Source organism: Daktulosphaira vitifoliae, unplaced genomic scaffold (assembly GCF_025091365.1).
Source record: "Daktulosphaira vitifoliae isolate Bord-2020 unplaced genomic scaffold, ASM2509136v1 Scaffold_1, whole genome shotgun sequence".
Classification (NCBI taxonomy): Eukaryota; Metazoa; Arthropoda; class Insecta; order Hemiptera; family Phylloxeridae; genus Daktulosphaira; species Daktulosphaira vitifoliae.
Genome location: NW_026099572.1, coordinates 9,531,041 through 9,543,817, shown reverse-complemented (window position 1 = coordinate 9,543,817; position 12,777 = coordinate 9,531,041). Strand labels below are relative to the sequence as shown.

The window sequence follows — 12,777 nt, the reverse complement described above, 5'->3', positions numbered from 1 at the left end:
ACATCTTTACGTATCTGGTCCAAATACATTCTTCCTCTTTTACAAAAAAATATAATTCTTCGCCAAATATTTCTCCAATTTCCAATAATAGTGATCATTTTTTCTTCTCATATGTTTTTTTTTAAGCTACAACTTTATTTATGCTCTCGATAAAACTAACAAAAACCTTATTTTCCTCTACCCTTTTTTTGGTAGTCGACCACTTCACTAGAGCTTAAATTCCAGTATGCATGCATTCAAAAAATGTCGATTTTCTAGATCATTTAATGAATATTAAAATTTTCGAAAAGTATAAAGTAACATTTCTAATTTCTTTAATAAAGCTGAAAAAATGCCTAGAATTCGATCTGGGGGTCTATTTTTGAATCGTCCGTTCGTAGAAACGGACACGTTCCTCGAACGGTCACATTCGTCAAACGGATTCTATTGTTCCATTAGGTATACGGCCTTCTAGGTATTGTTCGATGAACATTTATGTTACACGATTGTTTGCAATTTATTGTAATAAAATAAATAAATATTTATTTTTAATTAACATATTACTTTTTAATAACAATAATTTATAACTAACACATACATTTATAATTTGCTAATTTAATTTATTTGATTTGAACTTATTTTAAATAATTTGCCAAAACTATACAAATAATTTAATTACACAAATTCTAAAAAAAATGTATTTACAATTGCATACATATTAAATTAAAAATTATTAATACTCTTTAAAACAACAATACTTAAATTTTCGAAAATAAAGTGTTACATATATTTTAAATAATTTTTATTTTATTTATTCATTTAAGATTAATTAATATAATTTATTAAATTATGTTACATATAAATAAATAATAAATTTAATAAGATTTTAGTTCTTAATTGGTAAAAATGCCACCCTAAGTCACTGTCTACCCCTAAATACGCCACTGTTTGGAAAAGTTGTTAACATATAATTATATGAATAATTTTCACAAAAATTTAAGGTAATGATACGATCACATTTGCATGTGCCCATATCTCTGTCTCCCATAACATCATTATACCGTTTAATAGACATATATATACAGAGTGTTCAGTAAATAAGGAAACGAATTTCTATTGTACTCATTGTTTGTAACAATTTAACTGTTTCCTAACTTACTGAACACTCTGTATATATATATATGTATATAATTAACACAGTGACATACAACAATACTAACAGGAGAGCGGACTGCACACATAAACACTTTTGCAATTCACGGCCAATGTGCCATAATAAGATATCCCTGTCGACAGTTGACCTTTTACCGTCTTTGCGATCACTATTTTTGCCTGATAATTAACTTAACTTCGCTACTCCGTATATTGTGTGTGTGTGTGTGTTGCCGTCAGCTCCCCGTTGGATTATATCATCTCTAGGTGTCCAGCAGGTTGTATTATCTATTTAATATATCAATTGTTTAATAAATATTTATTTATATCGTTGTTAACCTAAAGTGTTATATATATACAGGGTGTTCAGTAAGTCAGGAAACGGGTTTCTATTGTTCTCATTGTTTGTAACAATGAGAACAATAGAAATCCGTTTCCTGACCTACTGAACACCCTGTATATTGTAGTGCGACCCTTGGTAGTTCCTCTAAGGAAATATAAATTAAATAGGAAACTTCAGTACCAAAGGTAGATATAGCTTAGCCATTGGTCCTTTAGAATACTGTCGACGGGCATTTAGGCTCAACCCCTAAATAGCGACGTAACAATTGGTAGAGGCGCCGGGTAGACTCAATGGAAACATTGGTTGAATCTTTGTGTAAAAAAATATGATTTGCGACATTGCTAGATTTGAGTTTTTCGAAGAGTACGGTCACCCTGTGTGATCCATCAAATAAAATAATTTTCGAATCATACATATCAATATTAGCCTTATATTTGTGTAGAAAACTATTATCTAAAAGATTAAAGCCATTTAAGTTTTTAACGACCGCGCATTCAATAATAAAACTATGCTCACAGAAATTTACTTCAATTGAGGTTGTACCTAATAAATCTAAAGGGGACCCATTTGCTGTAGTAAGGGTCGCATTATATGGAATAATATCATGATTTTTGGGAAGTGCAGCGCTACTTATTATGTTAATCGATGCCCCCGTATCAATGAGAAACTTTGATTCAATACAATTTAATTTTCCAACTAGTATAGGTTGAGGGACCGATATTTAAGCTATTTTGCGCTAATGCTACTTTCGTAATGGGGGCTGGTGATTGAACTTTTTGGCTAGGTCACGAAGGAGTGTCAAAATTCGCCCTAACCATCGAATTTTGACTTATTCGTTTTTTTGAGTTTGCTGCAGGCGCCGCTGATTAGGGGCCCACTTATTAGTGGACGGACCTCCTGCGCCTTGATTTCGCCCACCATTATTATTGTTATAATTTTGACCTGTATTATTAGAAAATCTGTTATTATTATAAGAATTATTATTATTAAAATTGCGATTGTTTTTGTAGTTACCATTATTATTATTATTATTAGAATTGTAAAAATGACCGTCTGTATTTCGATTTGAATTATTGTAATTTTGATATTTATTATTATATCTAGTGTTATTGTTAAAATTATTACCATTGTTGTTATCAAAATTATTATAATTATTATCGAAATTTCTACTGTTATTATTAAAGTTCCTATTATTATTATTGAAATTCCTGCTATTATTCCTATTATTATTCCCATTGTACTTATTATTACTCGAATTCATACTCAGATTCTTCTGAAGGGTTTCTGTCAAAATGTCAAGATGTTGTTGTATTTTTTTATTATTGTCTATTTTCCTGTCTATGCCTAAGCTCGCTATTTTTATAATGTTTTCCTCTAATACCGATAATGAACTAATGTCAACTCAACCCACTCTTTCGAAATATTGGTCGGGAAAACCGTTTAAAATCGTGTCTATTATTTCGCTTTCTGACATATCCTCGTTTGCTCTTCTGCATTCGGCTTTAACATTAGAAAAGTAATCTAAAATGCTTTCATAGTCCTCTTTTTTACTCTCTCTTAATTTCTTAAGTCTCATTCTTCTCTGGGCTTCTGAATTATAATATCTAATTAGTACATTTTTCATTGTTTGCCAAGTACATCCACTTCTGCCTCTTTATTTTCAAACACTGTCTGTGCCTAAACTATGACTTAATTGAAATATTGGTTAAACTTTGATTTTTAATTTGTAATTTTAACTCTGGCAATGATTTTAAATAAATTATTGTATGAGTCTAATTTATATATGAAAATAATTGTGAAATTACATAATTGGAGTATGGAAAATAGTGAAATATTTAGTAATTTAAATAAAAAATAATAACTTTATTTATAATAAAATAAGTACTCAGAATTTTTCTTACATTTGTAAATTTAAAGTTTTATATACATTTTTTAAATAAAAGATTATTAGGCATAATCAAATATTAAATTTTCAACTTTGGGCAAAAAATAATAAACCTAAAATATGTATACCTAATTAAAAAATTGTATGGAGTAGCTACTGAATATTAATTTTCCATTTAATAAAAATAATTTTATTTATGATTGTGTTTATATTTCATTGTAAATGTTAAGAAAATATCATGCAACTATTTTGATAAGTTTATTAATATTTGATTAAGCATGCGTGGATTGGAATAAACATAATTTTAATTTTACTCTGTAATAATACATGAAAATTTGCAGAAATTATAATTATTATGACTTATTAAGTAAGTCGTCATCCATAAATTCTTTTAACATTATTTTTTCTATTGTAAATTAAGTTTTTAGTTACTTTTCATACATAATAATCTAATTAAAAATTTGTTGTTTTTAATTTTATTTTTAGTTTTAATACCTGCTGTTGTAAGTATCTGCACTTTTAAGTATGCACTTGTAATTAAGATTCTTTGATATCATAATATTAATATTCTAATTATACGAAAATTAAGAAACAAAAATGATTTAATCATGATTTTGCTATTGTCATGACTATATCATGAAAAAGAGTCACATATCAAATAAATGCACAGTTCTCAAAAAAATTTGAGTGAGTTTAATAAAATAAATTTTGCTTTTTAGCATTACCATTTGTATCCCATGTAAGTTAATTTAATTTGTTTTAAATTTAATTTCAGTTACAAATATGATGTCTATTGGTTTTATATACATGATTCTAAGTATATAACATTAGTAAGCTTTAATTTCTTCTATCAAGTATTAGAATATTGTGAGATCAATATTAGAATGAATTGTTATATTGAAATAACAGTATTGTAGTTAAATCTCTTGCGTGTTAATTATTCTTATAGTAATACTTTTACTTTAAAAAATTAAAACTATTGATAATTGTTAAATTTTGAACTTAAAATAAGGTAATGTTTTAGAGTAATACATGTAGTTATTAGAATACTTATCCGATTAAGTTCAATAGAAGGAGTTGTAAGAAAAAATTAGCTTAAAATTTAAGGTAGGAGTAATTGTTGTTTTAAAAACAATGTGCAAGTACTTAAAACAACTATAATAAAATTATTATTTTTATACATATTATTTCTACACAGTTACTTCAATGGCTTGTTTAAAGATTTGAGCTATCAGTCAACAAATATTTTCATTATTTTTTGATTATAACTGAGAATCGTTAATATATTACTACAGTAGAACCTTTATGAGGCATAATAATTTCTGTTCCCTCGAATCTTATTTACTCAAAAATAAAAAAAAAAGTATTGATAATACAAAGAAATTATTTGAAGTTTTATAATAAACTATTATTATAGTTATAAACTATCAATAAACAAATTGTTTTATATTATGTAATTTCATAAAATTAAAAAAAAAAATGATTTTGAGATAGGCAAAACGCTATAAACTTTCAAGTATAGTCAATACAAATTCTATCTCATTTGTATTAACTTCAATTTTATGAAATTTCTACATATATTTTTCATTAATAGAACACATAGACAATTTTATAGAGACATATCATTAATTTTGTTAGAAATGGAATCTATTTTGTTTCCGTCAGCCTCAATTAGGCTCATAGCGTCATAGAGACTAATTTTACAACTAGACCTATTGTGATAATGTTAATATGTATGTATATATATTACATTATAAAGATACAATTTTTGTTTTTGATTGGTGGGTGTAATAAAAGTTTTTCTAAACAAAACCCTAAGTATACCACTGTTATTTGCAAGGCTAGGAGCATGTATCCTACTTCACCTACCCTTGTGTTGTTGCGGCATTGATTGCAATGTATTTTATTTTATGAGGAAATAAGTAATTTTTTTTGATCTGCATGATTTTTTTTCATTGGGGATTGTTGAAATGTCTGTAGGAGAATTATCTTATATACTTGAATTTCTATGGCATTACGCATATTCTGTCATGAAATAAAGTATAATGTATAATTCACATACTGGTGTTTCACAATTCCAAAGTGAAAAAAATTTTAAGTTGAGCACACGAAAAAAAGGTTTTTACAAAATAATAGTAAAAAATAATTGAAGTACTGGTTGTAACATATAAGTTCAATTTTAATAATTTAATACAAAAGAGTCTATTTTTGGTAAGATACATGATAAATTTTATTATATTTTGTTATTATAGAGAATTGAAGGAATTTGTATTTTTACTCTCTTTAGAAAATATAAATAGATTATAAGTTTTAAATTATTATTTAGTTTAGTTTTAACTTCAGTAACAAAAAAAACTCATAAAGTTTTGTAATTAATGATTTCTTATCCATTTATATCCATATTTATATCCTTATTATTTATTATGAGTGATGATTTATGTAAAATACTAGTAATTGATGATAAATAAAGTATTTATGTAAAATATTAATAATTGATGAGAAATAAAGTAAAATATATGTTGTAAATAAAAAAAGTTTTACTCCTAATTTGATCTTATTAATAAGTCATTAATAATTTTTTTGTTTTATAGATATTTTTTATATTTTAATAACACCTGTACAGTTCTTTAGCAAATATTAGTAGCTAAAAAACATGTATAATATAATTTTATCTATAACCTGGTCGATTTTCTTATTTTTACGATAATTAAAAGTATTATAGAAAAAAAATCGTTTTTTTACTGAAACAAATAATCTTAAACTTTTAAATGTATTTTTCTGGTACACTCAATATAATTATTTGTTCAACTAAAACTTATTTTATAGTTCAAATATGATATATATTTTTTTTAACTATGAAAACTTAATCATTAATTTCTGGGTATGGAAAGCAGGTCAAGAATGTGTTATAAAAAAATTTTTTTTTTATTATTAGTGATAAATACAAAAAATATACTTTAAGCANTTTTTATTATTAGTGATAAATACAAAAAATATACTTTAAGCATAGTCTAAGAGAGCAATAATTATTTATAAAATAATAATTATATCAAAAGTTTTAAACGTTGTTAATTTGGTTTGAGTTGTCTGTATGAATTTTGTACACAAGAGGTAAACTATTCTAGTTTTTCAAACAAACAAAAAAAAAAAAATTTATGGCAATTTTAAGTAAAAAAATTGAAAAAATATCGAAAATTAGCGATTTTTAAATTTGTAATTTTTTGGTGGATTTTCCCCGTTTACGGAAAACGAGAGAATTTTTTTCAAAATTTTAGGGTAATGTCTTCGACTAGATACGATTTGTAATCTTTTGACATAATCGGTCCAGTGACAGCTAAGAAAATATAGTGACAAACACAAAAAAAAAAAAAAATAAATAAAAACATCATGGTAAAATTAATATACTTCCTCAGCTTCGCATCGAAGTTAAAATTGGTTGTTATGACTAAATAAAAATATTCACTATACCAGTATAATAACTGCATGGATTACTTTATTTATTAAATTTATAATTTGATATAAAAGTAATTTTGTTAACTAATCATAAGAGGAAAACTCGAATAAATTATTATCGTTTGCCAAAAATTTAAAAATAAAAACTGGATTGTTTTGGATCTAAAATTTTTTATATTTAAAATATTCGCAATGTAGTATATTATAAACAATTTATAATTTGTTTTTTTTTTTACACTAGCGTTTGCTAATATTATAAATATTTCTATGTAGTTGATTAAATTTTCTTTAGAAGTGTTGTTTTTTTTTAGTTTAATTGTATTATTGTTTATACTTTAATATTTTTGTATAAAAAATTATATTTAATTGATTCAGAATTAAGCGTATTTTATTTTTTTGTGGTACAGCATTAATAACTAAAAATTGTATAACTCTGAAAGCATTATCAAAATTTATATTAAACATCTTATGATCAATTTGCGTAATATTTTGAAAACTAGTACATTTTAGTACTAAGCATCACTAATATAAGAAAGTTATTATCAAATAAATTAAATCAACACTTTGGTAGTTACCATGTAGTAGGTATTTTATATTAGAAATTTGAAAAAAAAATTTATTTTTACACGAATACAAATTTTATAAATATTTTTTTTCAATTTGTTTCTTTCTTATTTTAAAAACTATCAATTTGGGTATCTTAAATAGAAAAATATGACTGGATATTATATTTAAATTTTTTATATTTTAATATTGTGTTTTCATCAAAAATAATTAACAACTAATAATTTATTGATTTTATTGTATTTATACTTGTACATTAACCAGCCTATTTAATTGAAAATGGGAACCTATGATTTGCATGTTATGAGGGATATTAGATTAACTCGGGTGAATACAATTTTTAGGATCAAATAGATGACTGCCAAAGAATTTAAATATAATAAGTACAATGCTTTAATTCTGAATATATTTTTTTTAAGATTGAATTTTAGACTAACAATTTTAAACCTATAATAATTTAAAATACAAAAATTAGTTTTTTCTGTGAAAACAAAAATTCTTCAACCATACATTTTCTAGTATTGTGGAGATATTTTTAAAAATTATTTGAATAGAAAGAGATGTTCAATTTGAATTCACTACTTAAAGTTTTTGACAAAACACTGTGTTATATTATCTTATATCAATTCATTTATATTAAAGTTGGGCTTGCAATGTGGAATTTGAAAGCTATTAAACTGTATAATATCCTTAATATTTAAAGTTTCTGAAGAATATTCCAAAGTAACTCTAATTAATTGTTCAGATTATATTAAAACCTGAAACAATTTAAAATAGTTAGTTGTATTTAATTGTTATTGATTATCTTAAAACAAAACAATGTATTCTTTTTTTTTTGTAATAATGCATTCTTCAACAACTCGGGAAAACTAGCCTTAAACATTAACCGTAATTTAATGTCTAGAAAGAGATACATAATGTTCAAAACTAAGTTAGAAATATTATTACAATAACTGATAAAAGAACTTTTGCTTTTTAGAGTTCAAAACGATAAATGGTTTATGTTGAAAAAATAACCTTTAATTTTGAATAAACATTAATATTTGAGAAATGTTTTTATTTAATTAAATCATTTAATAATATACAACAACTTTTAAAGTTTTAACTATAATATGATCTGATTGTTATAAAATAAAATGTCTTTATCAATTCAATGAAACTTAAGAAGAAAGAAGATGATTTATTTGTATCTATTAAATATTGTCTTCAACAGCGGTGAATCCAAAAATGTAAATTTATTATTTGGCAATTAGATGTATTAATTTTTATATATGAAAATTTGACCTGTAGTTAAAAAATAAATGATTATATCAAATAAATATAAATTTATTTTGTAGTTAATTCTACTTACCCGTTATATAACTTTAGTACAATTTTATCATCTAAATAAGGTTAAATTATTATTTAATAATTGTTACGACGTAAAAATAAAACATTTACTAAAATGTTGCATTAAAACACTGTAACTACACGATAGTTAAACAACTTAATAATGGATAAAAATATTTAACTATATGGGATAGTAGAATTAGCGTTAAACCCGATGTGTTTTAAAAGGTTATGTTAAAACTTAACATAATATCAATCAACATTAGTAAAAATTATTTTTGTTGGTCATATCACACGATAACATTATCGTATTATGGAATTGTATCGACTCTCTACACTATGGTGAAGAGAGGCTAGGAAATTAACTTATCAGTATTAAAGCTTGCTATACAAATAAATGGACTTTGCTATTAATAATACAGTTAAGACCATAGAGTAATACTATGAATAAGACCCGATTTGAATCTATTATTATTATCTCTTAATTAGTGTGTCGTAAATTATTATTGCTATCTTACTTGTCATATCTTGGTCAATAACAATTAGTGTATATTACACTATAGAAAAATAGTGACTTCTGTATTGAAAACATTAAAACAACAATGGAAATTTAGTCCAAAATCATTTAACTTTAACAAGCTGTAACAGACAAACGGTTTATCGGAGAAAAAAATTGTAAGAACAAAGCTGTTTGTATTTTTATGTTCAATCATAATGACAAATTCAAAATAGGGGTTCCCATATAAGAAAATGCAAATTAATGTTTTTTAACCTTGAAGGGATCAAAAAAATTATGTTTTTACTACATATTATTGTAGAGTTTTTTGAATCAAAAAATATTTTCCTTACCAAAAATTAAAAATTTTCAATAGTTACCGAGAAAATGAGTGTCTTATCCTTAATGAATCACCCTGTATAGCTATTGTTTATTTATGACTTAATATCTTTAAAATTCTAAAAATAAAATGATATTTTCTTCTCAGAGATTATGTGATATCTTACGTGCTATGATTTTTAAAAAACAATTTGGTTTTACCTACCTCCTTCATTCTAAAAAATGGCAACTTATGTTTTATGGAAACATATGCACGTAAAAAAAAAAATTACACGTTTATAACAACTTTTGTATCAGTACTATAAATTATTTTAAAAATATTTTAAATTTAAAAAATGTTAATTAGAATTTTTATACCTTATATTTATAATATAATACCGCACTACTCCTCCAGTAGTGCGGTTCATAAATGACAAGGTATAAAAATAAATAGATCACGAAATTCCAAAATTCTGATTTAATAATTGTTAACGACTGGTTTTTCGTTAGTGAGATCATTATTTATTCTAATTTTAATCTAGTTAAACATATAATTATTTTTTTATAATATTATACAATTTCAAGGGAGAGAGGGAATAAAACAAAACTTTTGTTTGAAAATTATAGAACGTAGGATATTATTAATTTCTGAAAAAAGAAATATATGAAAAGAAATTTCGTATTTCATAGTTCAATAGTCACTCTATATATTTATATATTATAAGGAATAAATAATTCAATTTTAATGTTTACTTATTAATGTTTGTTCAATAAGAAGCTTTTATAAAGACAATTATTGTTGGTAAGACATTTGTTCGAAGAAAATTGTGGAAGTATAGTATCAAAAAAAAGGCAAAATATAAAAATGGTTTGTACATTGTAATGTTATAATTAGTTATTCTGATTGTAATAATACTTTTATTATATTACAGAATTATCCAGTCTTGTTGAGATTATATTTGTTTTTTTTCACAGGTAATTTTTTTTTTATTATAGAAAATGATACAAGTTATTTAAAATATACAATATATACAAGTGATTTTGAAAAAAAACATTAACTTTTGGAGAGTCACCTAGTGACGGGATTTTAACTTACTTAGTAATTTAGTATATTAAAGTGCTATTATAACATAATTACTTCGCGATAATAAAAATTCTTATCAAAATAAACGAATAAATATTATAAGTTTTTTTTTTATGGAGCTGAAAGAATAACATATTTTATTAATAATAGACATACGGTTTGAGAGTCTGTAACATATTTGAAAGAAAATGTTGCTTTTAAAATGAAAGTATTAAAAATGTATAATTTAGTTATAACTTATCTTCTTTTTCATCACCTTAATCGCAACTACTAGGGGTCGGCAACTTTTATCCTAAAATTCCATTTAACAGGATCACCCACATCATTTACGCTCATATCAGCCGTCTCCATATTGCATTCAATTAAATCCTTCCATCTATTTTTTTGTCTTTCTCTACCTCTTCTTTCTTCAGCATTAATATTTATAACNTTCCATCTATTTTTTTGTCTTTCTCTACCTCTTCTTTCTTCAGCATTAATGTTCTTACAGCTTCCGATTCCTATCTTCTCATAACATAACCAAACCATTTAAGTCTATTTTCTTTCATCTTATCCGCGATTGATGCTACACCTATACTCTCTCTTAAATGCTCGTTCCTTGTCCTATCTTCTCTAGTCACATCCTTCTTAAATGTTCGTTTTTTATCCTATCTAATTTTGATATAACCAAATATTTAATTTCAAATTACATTTATTATTATTGAATTTTTCTTTTACGAAGAAAAAATGTACGTTCTGATATGATTTTAATGGTATGTGATATTCGTAATACAGAATACAAAAATTTAGTGAACAAGCGTTATAGGAGATAATGTCTATTCACTTAAAATACGGTTGAATATTTTAGTTTTGTAACATACAGATTATTCGTCCTTCGCCAACATTAGCATTTCAATACCACACTAGTACCTGATCAGCACAAACGTCCCTACGACCTGCTAAGGGTATGCGGCACGCTCGAGTGTAAACAAAACCGATGATATTCTTCTTCATTAAATAAATATATAACGACAGTCAGTCGACATTTTACCAGGCTCGCAGCTACTCATTTTTTTTTATTACAGATTATATTTTTCATTACTACAATTAATTCCGACAATATTATCTTCTACTATTAATTTAATTATTATTATTTATTTTATTACAATCGGATTTTTGTACGCTCGCCGTTGTCGTTCACCTAACTTGGATACCATAAGATCTCTAGAGATCCAGTCAGGTTATATTTAAATATACTATTAAATAGAAATATATACTTGTTATCGTTGTTAGTTGAGAGTCTATTTATTGGTCACGAAACCGCTAACTGCCCTTCTAGTGGGATATAAATAATATAAGGCCAGCGTTGCCCCGTTAAGGTTCAACTTAGCCAACTGTTAGGTTCCTAGCAGGAAAGCACGTTGCAGTCTGGTGGAGGCGCCATGTTCTGTTCTTAACAGAATAGATCTGCCCCTAATTGTGCCGATTTAATAGATATACTTGACCAACAACGATCAAAAAAAAATTTTTTTTATTGCTTTAATTTAGTACCAATTGCCGCTTGACGAATACAATTATTTAATTTTGCGAAATGTATTACTAAAAACATTAATATAAATTATTTTCTATTTTACGACAACATTTCACAATTATATCTATACTATATTAACTTATCTTAAGAAATTGTAACGTGACAAAATGTGAATTTTATGATATAGATAGATTACTGTTTTGCTTTGCTAATGGGCGCGCGTACGTTATATCAGGCCGTGTAATCAGAAAACTGTACTGTTGCTGTCAAGGTGAACGCTATACACACAATATTCTTTATCAGTTTAATAATCGTTCCCTATATGACACATACACTGGCCACTACTGTCCNTGATAATTATGGGTTTTGTATTTTATTTTAATAGAAGTTGATGTTGCTTTTGCAATTATCCATCAATTTTTTAAAATTAAACACTATCTACAGATTTGCATCGAAGCGTTTCTTATGATAGTGATTTTAATCACTGTCAGATTAAATCTATACTGGACTCTACTATGCAATGTCTCCACTATGCCGCGACCCCACTGTGCTACCGTTTTTTTTGTTATTTTTCGCGTGTTTAATAATGTATTAATTCAGCAAGGCGTCGGCCATTTCCGGGGCCGAGATCCCCATCTTAGGATGAGTCCCATCCGGGACTGGG

General features: G+C 25.5%; 1 protein-coding gene and 1 long non-coding RNA gene across 5 annotated transcripts in view; one reads left to right on the top strand and one right to left on the bottom strand.

Annotated features, from left to right (window-relative positions):
* Positions 1–7,950: 7,950 nt before the first annotated feature.
* LOC126894283 (uncharacterized) lies at positions 7,951–9,652 on the bottom strand. The gene is made up of 4 exons (XR_007701373.1): positions 9,582–9,652; positions 9,224–9,344; positions 8,728–8,758; positions 7,951–8,134 (listed from the first exon to the last, which is right to left on the bottom strand). It is a non-coding gene; the product is annotated as an uncharacterized LOC126894283 (long non-coding RNA).
* A 611-nt stretch (positions 9,653–10,263) lies between these two features.
* The window catches only part of LOC126894276 (uncharacterized), a 121,143-nt gene continuing 118,629 nt past the window's right edge, over positions 10,264–12,777 (top strand). For 3 of the 4 annotated variants that reach the window (XM_050665172.1, XM_050665171.1, XM_050665170.1), the window contains exons 1-2: positions 10,267–10,387; positions 10,452–10,494. In XM_050665172.1, coding sequence (XP_050521129.1) covers positions 10,385–10,387; positions 10,452–10,494 — 46 coding nt within the window. In that variant the 5' untranslated portion in view covers positions 10,267–10,384. Of the gene's footprint in view, positions 10,388–10,451; positions 10,495–12,777 lie in introns of all 4 variants that reach the window. The other variant, XM_050665173.1, reaches the window with a different exon arrangement.